This window comes from Rhinolophus sinicus, linkage group LG06 (genome assembly GCF_036562045.2).
Source record: "Rhinolophus sinicus isolate RSC01 linkage group LG06, ASM3656204v1, whole genome shotgun sequence".
NCBI classification, from domain to species: domain Eukaryota; kingdom Metazoa; phylum Chordata; class Mammalia; order Chiroptera; family Rhinolophidae; genus Rhinolophus; species Rhinolophus sinicus.
In genome coordinates, this window is record NC_133756.1 from 153,342,652 (window position 1) to 153,364,582 (window position 21,931).

The following is a 21,931-nucleotide window of genomic DNA, read 5'->3' on the forward strand; positions in this document are numbered from 1 at the left end:
CTTTTCCCCGTCTCTGCTCTGAAGCAATGAGTGTGTCTAAGAGGCCTGTGGCAGTTTTCTGCTCTATGAATCATAAAACAAAGTAATTCAATTAGTTTTATTTCCTCTTCCAGTTTAGATATAAACATTATTGCTGAAATTTAACAAAAGTCAGCCTCATTATTTGTATAGAACCATAGAGCGACTTTTTGATCCAAGACTGGAAGCTAAATACATGGAAAAATATAGATGCTAGAAATCTTAGGGAAAGAGCTGAAGGAAGAGCCATCTTTTGATAGAGCAAAAGCTGTTGATGGGAGAGAGAAATTTCACTGCCACCCACCCAGCCATCTCTCCTCTCTGCATAAAGACCAACGGAAGCTTTGGGGGACCGTCTATAAGCAGGGGTCTCTAACCCTTCATTAGCTAAGTGCTTTTTCTCAAATGGGCTCTCCCTCAAGTGAGCTGATAAAGGTCTGGGAAACTTCAGCAGAAGGAAAATGCCAATGGCAAGTTAATGTCCTCTTGGCTCCTTTGGCTGACTTCCCTGTGCCTGGGTCTTGCCTATTAATTGAATGCTATTCGGATTCCATCTCAAAAACAAATGAGGATGGAGACCAGAGGCCTGCCTTCCCCAGACTGATAAGAGCAGCACAGTGCAATTATACCCGAACAGCTTTGTTTGGAATGTAATCACCGCCCCAGCCTTCTTCCCAATGGGATGGCAGCAGTGTAATTACCTCTTCAGGATTCATTGTTTGGGAATGTAATTCTTTTACAGGGCTCTCTTTCTAGGGGAAAGAAGCTGCAACAAGAATGTCAGAGAATTCCTAGACCCTTCCCCAGTAGCAGTCTTCTGAGCTGAACAAACTATTTTTGTTTTCTGAAAGTAATGCCGGAGTTGAAATTTCAGCCACTTCTTCTACCAACAACGAATCACCCACATCCCATGATGATTCTATTTGAAAAGTCCCAATCTAAAGCTAGACTGCTTGAGTTCCAATTTCTACTCTGTCAAGTACTAGCTGTGGTTTTGGGCTGATTACTTCATCTCTGACTCAGTTTTCTCATTTGTAAACTGGAATGTTGTGAAGATTAAGTGAATTAATATGTGAGAAGTACTTAGAACAGTACTTGCCATATATAGTAAGTGCTCTTGTTTTTTAAAGCACATTTCAAGTACCATATTCCACAGCCACTACATCCTTCAAATGTGATCTAATACTAACGCATGGTCAAATCTAAGCTTGCGTTCCTAAGTTCTTCGTTTCCACAACCCTTTTACCAGTGAAGCATGAGGGGCAACGTCCTGGATAATTGTAAATGCTGCTAACGAACTGTCACAGTCTCTGAGCTACTTGTCTCGGTAAAACTTCACTCTAATAGGCAGGAGTGACTGCAGATATTTCCATGACAGTCTTTTCTTTTGGGTTACTATCCAAGGGAAACTACGATATAGAGATTTGTGAACTCTTGATGTTGGGAAAATTAGCAAATGTTACCAAAAGCAGCCATTGGCAATATGGCAGATTCTGGAGAAAATTCTTCTTTCTAGCCAGATTATTTATGAAAATAAATGATAAGTTTTCCTTACGTGCCTTCAGTATACCCCACCTCCCTGAATAACACCCTGTTCCCACTGGGAACTTCCATCTTTCACCTCCTGTCCAGCCTTTCTTCTGCTCCTTTGTAGTCTAGACCAGTTAAATTCTTTCCTTAGAAAGTAATATTTTTTGGCTTGTGCTTCTCCAGCCATGAGCCACAAGAGTAAAAATTATGAGTTTGTTTGCCAGGCAGCCCCAAAGAATAGAGCCCCACCGCTCAAGTGAGTAGGGGGTGAAGCTGGGCCGCCTTCACATGGCACACAGCTGCAGCGAGCGGGGCGTATGAAAAACCCAGGGGCTCATGGGAGTAGCCCTGTAATACGAGAGACTGTGGTTACAGGATAACTGGCTCTGGGACGACACTCAACTCCCGGCCAAAAGAAAAGCCCCATGGAGTCTCAATACTCCAAAAGGTCCCTGGTCACCCAGCTGCAGGTGCTTTCCACATCATGGCTTATACCAAGATATCCATATTTGCCCTTGGCTTCCAGCTGAGTGGCACAAGGACGCTGGAGAAGAGCTGGGCTTGTGGCTCAGCAGGTATTAAAGAAAGGAAATTAACACCCCGGTTGGCTCTACTTTGGTAGAGAGGGTGAGAGGTGCTGTCCCCAGCTCCCATGGCATTTCCAGTCAGTTTGGAATAAATGACGCTGCTTGAGGACATGAAATGGGAAAGAGAAAGAAAAGCTAACGTGAGCTCAGAGTTTTAGAAAAAGAAGGTAGAGGGTTAGCACTCATATTGATCACTTAGGTAAAAACTGATGGAGTACAGGGGGCAGCAAAGAGGACTGTTCCAAGTCTTTCCAGAGTTTGTAGATTTCTAGTTTAAGTGAAGTGGAGACCAGCTACTGCCTCCACTGGACAACACGGGCTTTGACCTCACATTTTGCTTTTTCTTTCCTCACATCTCCTCTGTAGATTTCTATACTGTTGTATCAATTGTTCTGAAGGTTACAAAACGTCAAAGCAACACTAATCATAACCGAAACAGAGAGAAGGAAAAGGGTTCTGGCATGACAGTGGGTACTTTTAGATTAGAGGGCACCTTTGCCTCGCACCTTCAAAATGAGCAGTATTTCTAAGAAGTACACAACCACAGGACTTAATAAACTCTGAGATCAGTCTAGGTTTAGGGAAGCCCCAGAGCCCAGAAAACAAAGCACAAGGGTTTCAATCCAGATATGTTGATGTTAACATTTCTTTTTCGGGAGGGAGAAGGGGAACAGGTGGGAAATTGGTTAAGAAGTTAGAAGAAAGGTTCCAGGTCCATTTCTCCTAGGAACCAAACTCCTAGCACAGCTGACAAGAATCTGTGTACCTCGCATAAAAGCGTAATGGATTTGTATTTCCTACTGTAGGGTTCTGTGCTCTCACAGCCAGCTTTCTGTTATACTTCTACTTTCCCATTCAGCATAATACCCACTGTCCTATAGCTGTTTATGAGCATGACAGGCTTGCTCAGTAGATGGTAAGCTTATGGAGAGCAGAGATCGTGTCTCATTCATCTGGGTACTATCATAAACCTAACACCGAACCATGCAAACTAGTAAATGATTATCAGTCAAAAGGGCTGATATACCAGCTGAACACTGTATAGGTCCCGTAATCACGACTTCATTTTCCCCCCATTATTAACAACTCCAGATCAAGAAGTTATAATCAGAGGCTCACCATCATGAACATATCTTAGATTCCTGGCAGGTACATCCCTTAATGTGTTACCAAGTCATCTCTTCCTGTTCTTCTGTCTCTGTTCCTAGCTTATTGAGTTAATCTAGACCCGTGTTTCTCAAATTTTAAAGTGTACCAGATCACCTAGAAGACTCTTTAAAACACAAGTTCCTCAGCCCCACAACCAGAGTTGCTGAGTCACTGGGTCTGTGGTAGGGGCCAAGAATTTGCATTTATAACTAGTTCCCAAGTGAGCTGATCCTACTGGTCCAGAAACCATACTTTGAGAATCCCATGTTGCCATGGTTACATAGTTGCACTCTGTCAGCTGAGTATATACTTATTTCATCAGCACAGGTTCTGATGGGGGTGGGGCAGAAAAGCTTTTTCAAATGCAAACTCTGACTCCTCTACTCTTCCCACATGGGTTACATGCAGGCAACAGCAGTCACATTAGCTCGTCAAACTATCAACACGGGGACCTTCAGGTTACCATCTGTTGGTGCCATAGAGCACAAACTCCCAGTTGTTTTTAACTCACCAACCATAGCAAAGGGGAGAAAGCCCTGCTTGGGACCCAGGAAGAGAACCACTAGGAAGAAAGGCAGAACAGAGATCAATAAGGTTATAATCAGTGATGAGATGGTATAACTAACTCATTCTGGCCCCAAAAATTTGTAATAAAAATCATAATAATAACAATACTAGCTAACATCTACTGAACACTTATGTGTCAAAAAATATTATTCTAAGTGTTTCACATATATTAACTCACTTAATCCTTAAAACAATCCTATGAGCTAGATACTATTATGCCCACTTTACAGATAAAAAAATTGAGTCCCAAAAAAGGTAAAATAAATTAACCGAGATTACATTGCTGGGAAGTAGCAGAATGATGATTTGAACCAAGATAATCGCTCTGGAGCCCACACTCTTGCTATACTGCCTCTCACGCTGACTATACACTGCAAATGGCAGGCGTCCTTCCTGAGCTCCACTCACTCATGCTCACAGATCCACTCAAAAGATGAATGGGGGGCGGCTGGTTGGCTCAGCTGGTTAGAGCGCAGTGCTCAGAACACCAAGGTCGCCGGTTTGATTCCCACATGGGCCAGTAAGCTGTGCCTTCTGGAACTAGCGTGAAGAACACAACTTGACTTGGAGCTGAGCTGCGCCCTCCACAACTAGATTGAAAACGACTCCACAACTAGATTGAAAACAACGACTTGACTTGGAGCTGGAGCTGCGCCCTCCACAACTAGACTGAAAAAAACAAAACCAACAACAAAAAAACAATGACTTTACTTGGAGCTGATGGGTCCTGGAAAAACACACTGTCCCCCAGTATTCCCCAATTTAAAAAAAAAAGATGAATGGGGATACACTCAGTCTCCTCAAACTGTTCCAAAAGACACAAATCGTTGGTCCAAGCCCAGGTTTACACTGCACTCCCCTCAACTAATCTATCAGAGTTGGTAGTGAAAGTCGCAGGGGAATTCTTACATTTTTAGTGGCAGGGCTAAAACAAAACATAAAAAATCAGGCTACTCCCTGACTACACTGTAAACTCCCTATGGGTTTAACCATTTAATTCTTTTATAAGACCCAAGGTGCCCTGGAAAATGCTAAGCCTATGGGAAGTGCTCTGTACAGTTCAAAGTGACAGTACAGAAAGGGTGCAGGTGTAAAGCATCCATGGGGAAAGATCAAGAGGAAATTTCCTGGAGATGGGGGGACAAAGGCGCAAAAAAAACTTAGTCACATAACAGAAAAGGGACAGAAAAGTTCATTGACAAGCCCCAATATTTTCTTCTAGAAAAGCCCGAAGAAGTACAGGCAATTAAACTTAGGAACCGGGACCCAGGTTCTCAATGAGCACACCTCTCACTCGTGGTGGACAGTATGTGGCGTATGGAGATACAGTAAGGGGCTGGGGTAGAGAGGACGTGGACGCTCCGGTGAGCGGCAGACACCAAGTAAGGCAAAGGCCCTGGGTGCTGTAAAGCATCTGGGAAGGTTGGCTTCTCTGGGAGCAGTGCTGCATGTATTTCTCTGTTTCCCAGGCAACCAAGCCAGCTCCTTATCTCCTTCCCTTTCATCACTGGAGCAGAATGAAAGGTAATTGGATTAATTATTAAAGCAGCACTAGCTAGTACCATCACTACTAATTGTCCATTTATCTGGGTTTATAAACAACCATCTTAATTGATGTTGAGTTGGAATGTGCCACTCACTTTCTTTGCTTGGCTACTGGATAACAGAGAGGTACAGAACATGCAGATAAAGGGTCTAACCAGAATTACTACTCATTTCTATTCATACTCATTTAATATACCATGATCCCCTTTTAAGTGTATTCACTACTATTCATCTTTTCCAAATTTTCCAATGCAAGTGAAGCTCTGGTATACAATAAGTAAGCAATTTGCTTTATCAGAGGTATGATATTAAGTTGAGAAATCAGGCTATTTCCTAAAAGTCAGAAAACCCAGGGTCCCAGATGCCCACCTAGTTGGCCAAACTAGACTAGACAGGCCTCCTGAAAGTAATTCCTAAGGTACCAGGGAAGTGGGTAACATCGAAGTGAAAGGGGCAAAAGACACAGTACTGTGATACACACACACACATCATATATACATACATATATGTACATATACATACATATCATTCATATAAACATACATATATATGTATATATACACATATATGCATATGTGTGTATACACATACATATACATGTTTACATATACATACATGTATATATGATAATAATAGCACAAAGGAGGGGGAAGGGAATATAGCTATGGTGGAACAAAGTTTCTGTATCTTACAAGTATGTAATTAAGTATGTATGTCTGAAGTAGATCCTGATATAGTTTAAAATCAATAGAGGAATTAAAATAGTACATCAGAAGATATCTACTTAATATAAATCAGTAAAGGATAAACAGAAATGAAAAAAGAGAAAACAGACAAAAATCCAAGTATATCAATAACATTAAATGTGAATGAACTAAATAATCAAATCAAAAGGCAGAGATTGTCACACTAGATAAAAAACAAGATCCAACTATAGGCTTTCTAAAAGAAACACACTTTAGATTTAAAGATAAAATAGGGGGTGGCTGGTTAACTCAGGTGGTTAGAGCGCAATGGTCATAACACCGGGGTTGCCGGTTCGATCCCCACATGGGCCACTGTGAGCTATGCCCTCCACAACTAGACTGAAACAACTACTTGACTTGGAGCTGATGGGTCCTGGAAAAACACACTTAAAATAAATAAAAGTTTTTAAAAAAAAAGAAAGATAAAAATAGGTTGAAAATAAAAGAATGGAGAAAGATAAATGATGCAATCAACCATCATAAAAGAGTGGAGTAGCTAGACTAATAAAAGAAAATATAGACCTAAAGACAAACAATATTACTAGAGACAGAGGAACATTTTATAAGGGTAAAAGTGTTAATTCATTAGGAAGGTATATAACAATTACAAACATTTATGTACCTAATAACAAGGTCCCAAAATACATGAGGCAAAAATGGACAAAACTGAAGAGAGAGATATACAATTAGCAATAGTAATTGGAAAATTCAATACCCCATTCTTAATGATGGGTACAACAACTAGACGGAAAATCAGTAAGGATACACAAAGCAACATTATCAATCAAGTAGATCTTTCTGGCATCTATAGGACACTGCATATAATAATGACAGCATACACAATCTTCTCAGGCACACAGGTAACACTCTCCAGGATAGATGATATGCTAAGCCATAAAACAAGTTTCAATAAATGTAAAATAACTGAAATCACAGAAAGTATGTTCTTAGACCACAATGAAAATAAATAAGAACTCAACAACAGAAGGAAATTTGAGAAATTCACAAATGTGTGAAAACTGAAGAACACATTCCTAAATATACTTGGTAGAGTTGCAGTAGCTTTAAACGCATTTATACGTCTTGAAGTACAGGTTCAGAATTTGTGTGGTCTAATGGGTCAAAGAAGAAATCTGAAGAGAAATTAGAATGGCTGGGCGCAAAGCCATCTCTAGCCCAGGACATTCGACCAGGCCCCAAGGACCTGTGGCTAGGAGCAAGAAAATCCTGACACTTCCCATTGGTTTTAATCAAAATACTAAATTAAGTACATCAGGCCCACCATCTGCTGGGAGCAGATGCTCATTAGGATGAAAGTCAAAAAGATTAGGCAGGCCAAATAACTAATACCCTACATTACCCAGGCCAAATAACTAATACCCTACATTACCCAGGCCCCTATCCCTCTGAAGTTTTTGTTCTTCCAGTAATTACCAGGAAGATGTCAAATGCCAGGGCTTCTCATTTCATTTTTATGAGGCCTCAAACATGCAGAAAAATATTATAAGCTTAAGAACCTTCTGGCAGATACTCCCTACTTGAAGTCAAGCAAAACACGGCACAGAAGACAGAAGAGCTATTATGAGCCAGGCAGACAGACCTGGTTTAAAGTTCCAGGCCTGCCTCTCACTGTGTTATACTGGGCAAGTGCCGCAACTTCTCTGAAGCTCTCTTTTCTTCCTGCAGAATGGAAATGCACCACCTACTTCACAGGGTCCTTCCAATGATTAAAGGAGATAATGTATGGGGAGAGCACTTCGGACAGTACCTGGCTCCTAGCAGGCAGCCATTAGCTTCGTGTCCTTTAGCATCAGCCGCTTCTTTATCATCAGAGCAAGAGCTGTCTGCTAAACAATCAGCAGGGGGAGCTCCTCTAGTTTTTGCCTGTTTCCCCCAAACTATCCCTGGTAGAGTTGCAGGAGCTTTAGGTGCATTTATCCCCTTTAAGTACAGGTTAGAATTTGTGTTGCTGAAGAAGGGTCATGACATGGGTTGATGGGTGAGTGGAGGCCACCAGGAACCTACAGAAGTGTGGAGAAGGGTCCAAGATAAGGCGGAAGAGATGAACATTAACAGACTATCGAAACACTTCTCTTGTGCAGCTTGTTTTCTATTACCATTCTCAGGCTCTTGTGGGCGGAAGTGGGCAGAATAGATCTTAATTTTCTGCAAATCCATTTTGTTGATGATTCTGAATGGCTTTGAGTAGGGGCCACTGGACACTCATTTGCCACCATAGTACTGGTCATGCCTCCTAAAACTGCAGGTGTGTAGATGCTTTGTCCCTCCGTGCCTGCCAAATTTCCATGCTTCACCCCTGCAAAAAAGCCACTCACCATACAAAGTTCTGCGTTATGTTTGGAGCTAAGAAGCAAACAGCAAGACCGAAGCACAGCAAGCCACCTAGACGCTGAGCTACAGATGGGCAGGGATCACATCTGTCTTATTCATTCTGTTAGCCTACAACAGTACCTGGCACACAGCGGCAGAACAAATATCTCTTGAATGTAATTGTTCTGAGAACATCATAAACCTTATTCCAATCACACAAGAGAAAGTGCCTTTCCAGGAAAATTGGGAGTGCTCACTGCTAAAAAGCCAATTTGTCTTTCACTTCAAAAGCCATTATTATATCAGCTCTATTACACGATCACAAGTAAGTTTAATAAAAAGCAAAACATCTGTGTCCAATAAGATTTTCCTCAGCAAGCAGCACTGGGTCATGAAAAGCTTTGTCTAGAAGCCATTTAAAATACAGACATACTTCGTTTTATAGCGCTTCATTTTACCGTGCTTCACAGAGGTTGCGTTTTTTGGTTTTTTTTTTACAAATTAAAGGCCAGACCCTCCACCAGCAAAAAAAACTACAATTCACTTTATTGAGATGGTCTGGAACTGCAACTGCAATATCTCCAAGGTATATATGCCTGTAGAGGAACTAAAACAACTAAGAAAAACCCTAAAGATCATCCAAGTTCCCTGGGAGCTCTTTCCCTCTCCCAGATTAAAGCCCTGGAAGGGAATGCTGTTTCTGATGCTACGCCCTTTAAAATGACCATGGGCAGGCAGACTAGGAAGCTTTGGAGTCCGACCGCCTGGTTCAGGTCTGGCTCTTCTATTTCTGGGCAAGTTAGCCTTCTGGGCTGCAGTTTCCTCCACTGTTAATTGGATAACAGCACCCATCTCATAGGATGACTGGGAGAAAGAAATGAAATATGACTGGGAAAAGCACTTAAAACACTCCCTCGTATACAGCTCAATAAGTGGTATAAGTGCTCAATAAGTGGGAGGCTTTTTTAGATTGCTGCTGTTGTTATTATTATTATTATTATTATTATTGGACTTTTCGCAAGAGAAGGAAAAAGTAAGACAACTGTCAATAGAATCTGGAGGGAAATCCAAATATCTACGAACGATGAAGATTTTGAAGACCAATAGGCACTCTGTAACATATATCTTGAGAAAATGGGAGAAACCAGTTTAATTGTGATTGGGAACCATCTGCTAATCTAACTCAACAGTGAGGTTCTTGAGTCTGGATTTCCTTCTCCTCCTGGAGCCTTGTACCCTTTGTTAGAGAATTTTTCTCAGTAGATTTCCTATCTCTAAACAACTGCCTGCTGGATTACAACCCCTATATTCAAACGTATTCCATAAGTGAAACTGGGCCATTTGGGGTCAGACCTCTGGGCATAAAGTAAGGAACAGGAAACGGAGGTAGAGTTATTAAATCAAAGGAGAGGGGAAAAAAACAACATACAGCTGTTCCAAAAAAAGCTCAATGCCAAGAAACCGAGGTTTTCCAGCAGCAGAGGAGCAGGAGGTGCCGTGTGGGGTGGGGGAGGCCGAGGCCCGGAACAAAGAGTGGGGAGAAGGGCTCCGTAGGGCTGCCTGGCAGCAAGTGATTATGTGCCAGTGAGGAGCTGCCACATGCTACCCGCCACGCCACACGGAAGGAAGCACCACGCGAGGAGAAGCACAGAGTCGTGGGGTCTGCTGCCCGGCTCGGGTGAGAGCGCCCTCAGCTACGGCTGTCAGGAGACCACATGTAGTCAGCTCCAGCCACGCCTGGGCCGATGGAGTCCTGGTGTCCGACAGAGAACCCGCGGAGGTTTCTGGGATTTCCAGGCCTTGACGCTGGGTCAAGGATACCACTGCTGAGAACGGGCAGGTCTCAGGACCTACCAGCTGGCACAGCGGCTTGGTGAGAAATCGCGTCCTCCCATCTCACGGTGCCACTGCCTCACACAGATCCCTCCCTACCTTTACCCATCACATGGCCCAGACTTTCCGACACATAATTTCATTTTACAATTTTTAAGAAAGATGCTCATTAAAGAGACACTTAAAAAATAAAGATATACTTAAATGTGACTTGATTTTTATACCTTTTATGCCTTCACATACATAAATTTACAAGTGGCAGTTGAGGTGGAAGGGAGGGAGGAAAAGAGTATGATGGGGTAATGACCTTTGTCAGAAAAAAATGGAATACATCTTTGTTTCCTTCCTTAGAGCTGGCCCAGCAGCAGCAGCACACACTGTGTCCCCGAGCCTGGTCACGTCACGCATCTTAGCCCCCAAGCACTGGTCACGAAGCTATCCAGCCACCATAACACTGCCTCAGCTGGGCTTGTGTAGCCCATTTCTGTTCTGTGGAGATTTCTGAGCCAACTCTATGGGTCTCTTCTCCTTCCTTGGAAGATTCCACGGTGCCTGGAAACTCCACGTGCTGCCAGTAGCAAAGGGAAGGAGAAGTGTGCCTTAAGCTCCTAATTAAATCACAGGATCTGGCTCAGGAGTATCTCACCAACTGAAACATGAATAAGATTCCTTTGTCATTCAATTAAAAGCATAGCCAGAATCTAACTGCTGGATTAAGAGACAAATGTATTAAACAAAACAAAATCCCCCAAAAATGTTTTTTTAAAGATGTTGGAAGAAAGTGGGAATGGGCAAGAGAAAGCGCTTTCTCAACCCTGCAGTTTCCTGCCTTGAAGTAAGGAACTGAGTACAAGACTTTCAGCCAGCTGCCAAGATGCCATCACATCAACACAGGTAATGGAGGGGAAAGCTTTACCTGGTTCCCTGCCCCTTCACATTTTCAAAATCCAAAGAAACATTTCCTTACCTGCCAGGACCCTGTTAACAGAAGAGTGAGTAGCCAAGCCAGGCTGTCCACGTTCATGAAAAATCCCAGCATAAGGCAAGTATTCAGGCAGCAAGAAACGCCTACAAGAAGGAATCACATGTAAAAAGCCTACTACGACGACCATAAAACAAGGGAGATATGCTATGAACCTACCCTTAAGAATCAAGGCTAGGGGATCCACTAAGCCTACAAATCCACAGAAGCCCGGCATGGAGTAAAAATTCCTACGGTTTGTCCCTTCACAGGTTTGCACCTCCTTCCTTATCTTTCTTCTCAAGTTTCCCAGGGCTTCTATTTCTGAACAGGATGCTCCCAATGCCACCAATCTCTTTTGACTGTGGCCAATCATCTCCTGTCAAGTCTTTACGTGGCAGGACTGGACTGTAGGCTCATTAGGAAATAATTCCAGATATGGACAATCCAAAGACCAGAAAGTAGGTTTAAAAACTAAATCCCAGGCTCTCATAAAGGCTCCCTTATCAAAGTCTCTCATAAAGGCTGACCACCCAGTTCTTACCTGGGGACAAAGCGTCCAAGCGAAGGTGCAGACATCCGGGCATTGCGTGGAGCTCGGTGCCTGGATCTGTCACCATTGTCCCTGCAGAAAATAAAAAGACCGCACATCAGCGAGTCACTAAAGCAGAATCAGCCACCAGCCCAAAAGACAAATATCCCCCAAACTAAATTCCTACACTTAGGAGAAGACCCCAGAGAAACCAATGATCTGGTTCCTTACTAATTTGGGTGGCACATTCATGTACCATGTTTCTGGAGCACCTAAACTAAAAGATTCATGAGCATTTACTAACAGTTCAGCAAGAAGGGGGATGATTTTTCTTGAGTTAATGTGGTCTCTGAACTCTGTAGCTTCCTCTGAAATTGAAGCCAGGTTTAGATCTTTGAAGGAATCCGAAGAGAGAGAAAGAGAGAGATAGAGAGAGAGAGAGATTCTCTAGATTGAAAGACACAGAGAAACTTGGGCTTTGGGAGATCTTGAAAGAAGAAAAATTCTCCCACCAATTTCAATCAGCAAATGGTTATCTTTCAATGAATCTCTTTAGGTTCTTGGTGTGAAAAAAATCATTGATAAGTGAAAGAAAAACACTAAGCAGTCCCTTCTTTTAGAGACTGAACAAACTGACAATGATGAAGAATATTAGACAACGCAAATCTAAGTAAGGTTAGTTGAGTGAAAAAAAAACCTCTAGGTGTGTTTTTTTAATGGTCTGTAATAACCACCATTTATTAAATATCCACTAAGTTCTAATACAAAGGTTATCAGTATGTTATGCCATTTAATACTTATAGCCATCCTATGAAGTTTTATTATCTATTTTACAGATAAGGAAACTATGGACCAGAGAGGCAAGTGCCCAAGATCACACAACTAATAAGTAGTTAAGGCAGGATTCAAGGAAGATCTGACTCTGAAGCCTTTGCTCTTTGCACCACACTTCACTGCTTCCTACACGAAAAGAGAGGAAAGACTTCACGTGGCTTAGTTTCCAGCGCATCAAAGGAACAACAAGCCAAAGGGCATTGGCTGGACAGAGAGTTAAGTAGCTGCTTAACCACTCCACAAAATAAATGAGCCTCTGAGAGCTTGATTTGGGACAGTTTCTGAATTCTCTCTTTGGATTATCTTAAACTTAATGTGATAATCTTCAAACTGGCCCTGGAACCAAAATTAAGACAACACTTTGGCTTTCAAATGGACCACTGGGAGCTTTACAAGCCAGAAATGAAAGCCTAGGAAGGTTTTTATGTCTTAGTGGAATTGGATGCTGAGCATTTCGAGACAAATCAATACCAGGGATATTGGAAGCTAATTCATTAAAAGTCAGTACTTGGTTTTTATTTTCCCAAAAGAGAAAGCATACTATTGTTTTCCCTATCATATCATATTCCTTTGACTTTAAACTCTACAGGTGAAGGGAGGCAGGGAGGGAGGGAGGGAGGGAGGGAGGGAGGGAGAGAGAGAGAGAGAGAGAGAGAGAGAGAGAGAGAGAGAGAGAGGCCATATGGAAAGTAAAAAGGGAATTAAAAAGAACAATGAGATCAGAAGTTCCCAACCAGGAGGCTGCAGCTCTGGGGAGCCCACAAATTATATTATACGGTCTTGGTAGCCACATGTACACAAGGAGTAGGTGAATATCAAACAAATAAGAAGCTCTCAAATTAAGCCTATTATTATTTTTCAAATATATGTAGATTCAAGTTGTGATCAAAGTACCAAATCATTTAAAAGTACAAGTGTATTCACGATAGTTTTTCATAATAGCATAATTTACTACCAGTGGGCACTAAAAGTAAAACTAATTATCACAAGAAGAGTTAGAAACTATTTTGAAGTTTAAAAAGGGTCCTAAAAGCTTAAAAAGGTTGAAAACTAAGTTACAGACAGAAGCATCAGGGGACAAACCCAGTTACTTTGTTTTACTGCTATGAGAGAGTTGGCCTTCTCAGAATCACGCTGTGGAGCTGACAATTACTTCTGCAAGGTCCAAAGAGCCTTCTGGACAAGAAACAGTACTCTATCTGGTGCCAGCAGGGCTGAAGAGCAGGGGAAGAGAAGCCAGTACCCCAACATGACACAGAGCTTGCTGCAAGGACACTAGAAGACAAGTTGGAAAAAATGGACCAACACCAGAGCTAGAAGAAAATGTGGGCTCCTATGACATATTTCACAGTTTCTTCATTGTTATTAAAACCTAAAAGCAATCAAACTTCTTTCTGATTCAGCGTCTCCCTCCATTAAAAGGGGGGTTGGGGGGAGAGCATGGACAGAGATAATGGCTTTATAGTATTTAGAGATTACTGTATATATGAAAATAAGAATGAGATCAGCTGGCTCAGATACAAGCCATGTCTCAGACTGACGGTTACATTAGGCATAAAAGAGGCAGTATATGAGGTCTGACGATTAAGTTGGCAAATTTGCTGCAACGATGTTGCTAACCTTTTTTGATATCAGAGGGATTATTCATTATGAATTTGTACCAACTGGACAAACAGTTAACCAAGTTTACTATTTGGAAGTGCTGAAAAGGCTGCGTGAAAATGTTAGACGACCTGAACTTTTCGCCAACAATTCATGGCTCTTGCATCACGACAATGCACCAGCTCACACAGCACTGTCAGTGAGGGAGTTTTTAGCCAGTAAACAAATAGCTGTATTGGAACACCCTCCCTACTCACCTGATCTGACCCCCAATGACTTCTTTCTTTACCAGAAGATAAAGAAAATACTGAAAGGAATGCATTTTGATGACATTCAGATCAAGGGTAATACAACGACAGCTCTGATGGCCATTCTAGAAAAAGAGTTCCAAAACTGCTTTGAAGGGTGGACTAGGCACTGGCGTCGGTGCATAGCTTCCCAAGGGGAGTACTTCGAAGGTGACCTTAGTGATATTCAGCAATGAGGTGTGTAGTACTTTTTCTAGGAAGAGTTCGCGAACTTAATTGTCAGACCTCATATTAAGTGAGTGGAGATGTATTTGCTGGTCCTCAGCTTACCATCTTAATTAATGATTAGGAAGCAGCAGCTAAATAGCATCTCAATAAAATGTAAAGAAGATTTCAAATTGAAAGTGTTGAAAAGCCTAGCAAAGGAGAGATGACAGTATGGGACCCAGGATGACTAGGAAAATGTGAAACGTGGGGAACACACACTGAGATGCTGCCTGTGGGGGAAAAACAAAGACAGCTAGGAGAAAACAGCCTATAACAAAGCAGCTCAAACATTTATTGACCAGGAAAACCCTTGAAAACTGGAATGGGTTAGGGGGCAAAGATCAGAATGTCCAACCAAAGGACAAATTAGGCAAGAAGAGGGGAAAAGGTCCTGGGTTAGTTTTTTGTTTTGTTTTGTTTTTTATTTTTTTTATTGGGTAACTGTTTTTTCCAGGACCCATCAGCTCCAAGTCAAGTCACTGTCCTTCAATCTAGTTTTGGAGGGCGCAGCTCAGCTCCAAGTCCTGTAGCCATTTTCAATCTTAGTTGCAGGGGGCGCAGCCCACCATCCCATGCGGGAATCAAACCGGTAACCTTGTTGAGAGCTCGCGCTCTAACCGACTGAGCCATCCGGCCACCCTCCAGCAGCTCAGTGGCAGCTCAGCTCAAGGTGTCGTTTTCAATCTAGTTATGGAGGGCACAGTTCGCTGGCCCATGTGGGAATCGAACTGGCAACCCTGTTGTTCAGAGCCTGCCATCTAACCAACTGAGCTAACCGGCAGCCCCAATGTCCTGGGTTTTAATGTGCTGGCACACAAAAATCCCTGACTAAAAGCACAGCTTCGAATAAGCTAGAGGTGAAAAGAGCAACTAATGACTTTATATTCTATAGTCTAGAAAGAAGGGAGGATTCAGAAATGAGACAGGGAAACAAATTTCAATGCACAGGATATTTGTGGGGGAAGAGGGGTTAGAAGTGAGGGGAGAAGAAGACTGGTAAGAGTTCTAAGAAAAGAGAAAAGGAATTAAAAGTACTTAAAATAATGTAGTTTTTAGAAAACTACACCGACTCTGCCATTCAATTCAGTGCTGATACACGACCAACACGAAACAAGGCTCCATGAGATGAAGGAAGCAAAATTAGTGTCGGGTAGACACTGAATCTGAGTGAACTGGAAGACGTCTGCCAGATGGACAGTGGGAGAGGGGCAGACCCAGAGAGAATTTATCTTAGGAGGGTGCTAAACACTGGGGCCTCACGTAGCCTGTGCCCATTTCGGGGGGGTGGGTCCTAAAAAAAACAAAATGAAACACGGCGAAGACCTGAGCTCGCAAATATGCTGGTATTGCTCCTCCATCACAGGAAGATTCTTTCTCACCAGAACACTTTCCAGGGAAACACCAGAGAAATCCTCATCAATTTCATCGGCCAGAGCTGCCTTTACACCAGCAGGATAGAGGCAGACTGAGTGATTAATGGCTTTCCCAGTTGTTGAACTCTGCATCTCTGATTAACTCTCAGAGGGGTATTTGGGAAGGAAAGGGGGGAAAATAATAAGATTTTCTTGTAAAAGATTTTATAAGGAAAAAAACACCCTTCAAACAATCAAGCATCTAAGACAAGGCCTGAATACCAGAAAACACATCTCTGGAACAAGGGAGAAACACAGCAGCAACTCTTGCTAAATGCCTGGGATTAATTGCCTCAGAGAGAGGCTGTAATTTAAAGAAATGAAAAATATGCCTACAGACTGCTGTCTGGGTCCTGACCAGACAGTCAGGTTGTCATTACTCCTCAGTGACACACGGCTCTGACTCGGAATTTATAAATGAAGCTCTTGCAGCAAATAGCTCAAGAGGCCATTGTCCTCTTGACAATACACAGTTGACTTTGCTGAAAACCAGACTATTGAAAAAATGCTTGTTCCCCAACGCTCTTGTGTTTCTACTCCATCTGCAGACAACAGCAGTCCTCGTGGGTACCTGTCCCTGGGTGGCACAGTGATCTTGGCCAAGTCTGTTCCGTACTCGGGTGCTACTGGGAACTGAGGCCCCGTCTCAACTGCCAAGGCCTGTGCACACACGTAAGGGCTTAGATTTCTGGGAGGAAGGCACAGGCCCAGCTGATAACAGTCATAGGGGCCACCTAACAGCACAGGTCTCTTGGAACTGCAGGCTTAATTTTCCTCCACGGAACGGAGAGAGAACAGATAATTACCATCTACAAATTCCTCCCTTTGCTTACTCTACCTTTAATTTCATCTGCATATGCACAATGGGAATATGAAAGCCCATATTCCTATTGTGCATTTTATGTTAATAAATATACAATGTATCTCCAAGTGGTTATGTCCTCCTTGCCCCCTCCTGGCTGTTTAATTCTTTCCTTCTGTATTTCCCCATTCTAAGCCTCAGCAATCCAGACACAGCCCATTTTCTTCCCCTTCTTCACTCCTCACAATAAATGTTCACATGTATTACTTGCCCGGAAGGAGTACTAACTCTGAAGCTGCTGAGCAACATTATATGTTTCTAAGCAATAGGCTCAAAATCCTCAGTAAAGAGCTAGAATTCAAGTAGGCATATATTTTATAAATATTTTGGGGCTTACAGGAATCAGATATCCTATTTCTAATCCTCAGGAAGTCTCCTCACTTTTCTGAGACTTTCTTTCCATTATTCCACCTTTGCTGAATACGAGGAAAATTCTTTTAAGGTAGTTAGCTCCAACAAAGATCTAAGAACTTTAGCGCTAAAAGAAACATCAGAGATGATCTAACCTCAGTGCACAGATCAGACACTGAGGCCTACATTGGAAAAGGGACCTGCCCAAGAACAGACGACAAATCCCAGGCTCAGCCAAAACTAGAACCCAGGGCTATTCCCTAGACAACAGTTGTCAGGCTGTGGGGGCCAGTGGGCACTGACAAGCGATCCCAGTTCCAATCACAGCTGTTTCAGGAGGCCTTTGCTATTCTAAAATTTAGTTCAAAGAGGTCCCAGTAAGAGTAAAATAGGACTTGGGACATTTTATTTGGAGAAGTAGGAAGTGAGATGGCTGAGCTCTTAGGCAGCTCATTCGCCCAGGACCATTCAGAAACACGCCCTGCTCTTAGCGAACCCCGAGGCCTCTTACACACGACACTAACATTCAGTCCTCGTACGTATGTTCCCACCTGTATTTCGCCGCGGCTTTCTAACCGGTTTCCCTGCATCCACATACTTGCCACTTTAGGTCACCCTAACCAGTGCTGTCAGTTAGCCTGAAATACATATTGAATAATGGCTGCCCTCAGATAAAAATAAAATCAAAATTTCTCAGCCATGCTTTCCAGTCCCTCCACAATTCAGGCCTTTCTGATGTTCTCTCTCGTATTACAAACAACAAACACTCTGTAGCTCTAGTCACAGATCTACCCAGGGTCCCCAAGTAAACCCTGTAAATCTCCTGTCTCTGGGCTTTTGCATAAGCTACTCCTTTTTTCTGGAATCTCCTTCCCTACCCCCATCCTCCACATCAATTCATGCGAGTCCTTTGCAGTTTTCACACCCCTTAGATCCATGAAGCCTTCTCACATCTCCCCAAATCCTCTTTTCAAACCTGCTATCCAGTACTTCAGTGGCACTTTATTCCAGTCTGTCTTGTAAGATATGTATGCAGAAACCTGATCACGTTATTCCACAGCTTAAAACTCTTCAATGCCTCCCTCGCACCTAAGGAATAAAGTCCACCTCCTTTGCAAGGTATAGAAAACTCTCTAGATCAGGTACCACTTTAACTCTCAGGGCCTGTCTTCGGCGACATTATCCCAGACGTTACAGTTTAGCCATACCTATCAACAAGGGGATTCCTGAAATAGTCCATACTGCTGCATGTTTCTATAACCGTGCATTTATTTGCCTTCCTCCTAAGTATACCTAGAGAAAGGTCCTATTTTAAGACTTCAACCTTTCTCTATTATAAGCCCACCCTGTAAAAACAATCAACCACCACAGAAAATCAAGTAAATGAAATTATTGAAAACTCTCTGGTAAAAAGGAAACCGTTTCTTTTCTCATCCCACTTTAAGAACTACTTCTGTACCCCACCACCACTAAACAAACGTAGTTGGTTGCCTGATTCTTGATCACTTTACAGATGCTAGTATGTAAGGAGAATAGTCACTTGACAGTGTATTTCCTTAGAGTTTCTCTTGCAGCATTCCTAATATTAAAGAATCTATGGTTTGTTAGTCAAAGGAAGAGACAAAGGCAACTCCATTTCCAAACAAAGGAGACAAACAACATCTCCCTCTGAAGATGTACCTTCCCTTTCTTGGCTACGAGTTATGCATGTGCTAGTAGTAGCTGCTGACTCCCACAGGGGTCCTGGAAATTCTGGGCACAGAAGAGAGAGCAGGAGCAAGTACGACCAAAGACATATGGCTTCATGCTACTGGAATTTCTAGCCACGAGAACTTGAAGCTCACAAAGCTGTCAGGTTCTGTTGATAGATGACAGGAGTAGTATTACCTGGTTTCTAACATATTTTCTTTGCCATGGCTCAACTGAATTTCAGTTACTCCGAAAGGGCAGAAGGAGAATATTAAATTCTGAACTCAAGGCAAGCAACTTCCACATGGCACGCCCAGTCAGCTGGCAGAGCTGAGTGACAGTATTCAGAACTCTCCTCGGCTACATCAAATACCAAGAAGACCTTTCAATGAGCCCCTTGCCAGAAGGTGTCTGGCATGGGGACTGTAAAAGGAGAAATGCTGGCTGCACGAAGCCCCTCTGTACGTGTGTGGGGTATTGCATCATTGCAAACGGGGAACCAGAACCCATCTCAGGTACCCAGAAATGACTGTCATCCTCAAATGAAAAGTTTTGGCATATTAGACCACAGTATGGATTTCTGGGTAAAGGGAACCAAATACAACCGGGTAAATTAGAATAATTAAGAAAATAAATATAATAGACCTAAAGAGACTTCATCTTGAGGCTGAAAAACCAGACTTCTTACTGAGACGTTTTTCCAAAGTACAGCCCAGTCTCAGAACTGGGAAGGAAGGACTCGTTCTCTTCTGTGCTGGCGACAAGTTTTAAGAAGTTGAAAATCACTACCCAGCGGCTGGTGTGTGTGGCAGAAATGTCTGTGAATGATCTAAAGTCAAACGTCTCTAGTTCTGATTGTCATGTGTTCAGGCTATCTTTTGCCTGGGAAGGAAAAGCAGTTATAAAAAGAGTCGGGAAGGGCAGGAACACAAGCTAGGGATGATTCTGGGATCATAATTACATTTAGAATAACAGATAAAATGTGGGAAGGGGTGAGGGTAGCTGGCACAACAGTCATAGAGCCACACATACACCACGTCTTCCGCAGGCAGGCCTGAGCAACTCCGGGAATATAGCACTTGGCCTGGCCTTCATAAAAGCCCCCCTTTCTCTCTCCAAAGGGAGGGTGAAAATGAAGATGAGAAGTTTCTTGATGCTTGATGCTAGCAGGCAGACAGCCATGTCACAGGTAGCCACACCTTTACCCTGCTCGTGAACGTCTTTATGCAAAGACATGCTGAGGGCTTCAGGACAGACCTGCTGACAGCAGGTTTCTGGACGTCCTGTGGGTGCATTCTGACAAACACCGGGACCCTGCAGCCTCAATCCTTGGCACAGACAGAGATGAATGGCAGGAGAAGATGCCTGCCTGGGAAGATGGTCATTAATCCAGACCACAAAAAAAACAAAATTTAACCTGATGCTGACCAACCTCTAACGCTATCTTCCCCAGAGATAAATTTAGATCATCTTGCTCTGCAGCAAGCTCGTGAAGCAAGGGCTCAAAAATGGCTGTACGTCATTTCCAAAGGTTTTTAAATAGCAGGACAATAAAAGCCAAGACACTAAATACGCTTGCTACTGTTCTCTAATCTTAGACATGGCTAATTTTGGTCAAGTCTCAGCATCCTCATTGAGAATACCACAGTGGAGTAAATAACTACCTCACTGGGCTACTATAAGGATTAAACAAGATTTAAAAATACATATTATGTATACTAATATATTTCTACACATTACAAATGTTTTTGTATGTTATAAATTAGTATATGCATGAAAATTATAGCTGATACTTTTCATTTAACGGCTGATGGAAGAGAACCAAACTGATGGGATCTGGGTAATGACTCCCCTTCATTTTCTGGGGACTCGACACACCTGGCTGGGACAAGCCGGAGAACGGAAAATGATGTGCGGCTTAGCCAATGGAAGCGGACTGCAGCAGTCAAAGCGGGCTGGCAGAGGCAGGAGCAGGACGTGCTGTGAAAGTGAGGAGACCAACAGAACAGTCTCTTTTAACGGTACCCTAAGTGTGTTAGGAGCATTTCAGGCCATGTCTAACTTACCTAAAAAAACTATAAATTACGACTGCACTGCCTCTCTTTACTTTTAGGTACTAAAGTTAAGGAAAAGGATTGGGGCAGGGAAATTAAAACGGGCGGGCACATTCCCTAATTTCTCCCTCTCTCCCTCCTCAGAGCACCTAGAAAGTAAGAGACATGACCACAAGCAGCACTCAGTTTACAGCGGGGGGGAGGGCAGGAAAGGAAGGATGTGGAGAGAGAACAAACAGACGGCAAGTCAGCAGTAACCAGCCTGCAGCATCCTGCACTGGGAGACCTGGACTAATACTAAGGTGACTAACCCACTGCTGATAAAAACTAGATTACCATCTGCATCAGCCCCAAGAAAGGCAAACCCCCAGGGAAGGGTCCTTCAGAGAGGCATTAGAGAAATCAGGCTATTGTTACTAACCAGGGAACAATATGAGACCCCAGGAAGAAACAATGGTAAGTCAGTGCAGGAAAGGTGAAGGCAGTGTAAATTCAGGTCGCGCTGCAGCCAGGGGGAGGTGAGAGCACAGGTGGGCTGTGGGGAGCACGAGGAGGAGGCAGTCTGACATAGGAAAATCGAGGGGGAAGGAAGGGGAAAGGGAGGAGGTGGTAGCAGAAGAAAAAGAAGGTAAGATGAGAACAGAACATTTTAAACTAACCCAGAACTCCATTGTGAAGGACACGTCACGAGGCAAGAGACAGCTCAAAGGCATCCACGGCCCACCACTGCAGAGAGAACAGCCTTCCCATTGTGCACGGAGAGAGGGCTAGGCGATCTGCACTGCCTCCCTGAGCTCCGCAGGACCACTGAGG

General features: G+C 43.0%; 1 protein-coding gene across 13 annotated transcripts in view; it reads right to left on the bottom strand.

Moving 5' to 3' along the window:
* AMBRA1 (autophagy and beclin 1 regulator 1) overlaps positions 1–21,931 on the bottom strand; it is a 155,834-nt gene that overhangs the window by 72,509 nt on the left and 61,394 nt on the right. For all 13 annotated transcript variants that reach the window (XM_019743637.2, XM_074336308.1, XM_074336309.1 and 10 more), the window contains 2 exons: positions 11,812–11,892; positions 11,274–11,374 (listed from right to left, as the gene is read on the bottom strand). In XM_019743637.2, coding sequence (XP_019599196.1) covers positions 11,274–11,374; positions 11,812–11,892 — 182 coding nt within the window. The remainder of the gene's footprint in view (positions 1–11,273; positions 11,375–11,811; positions 11,893–21,931) is intronic.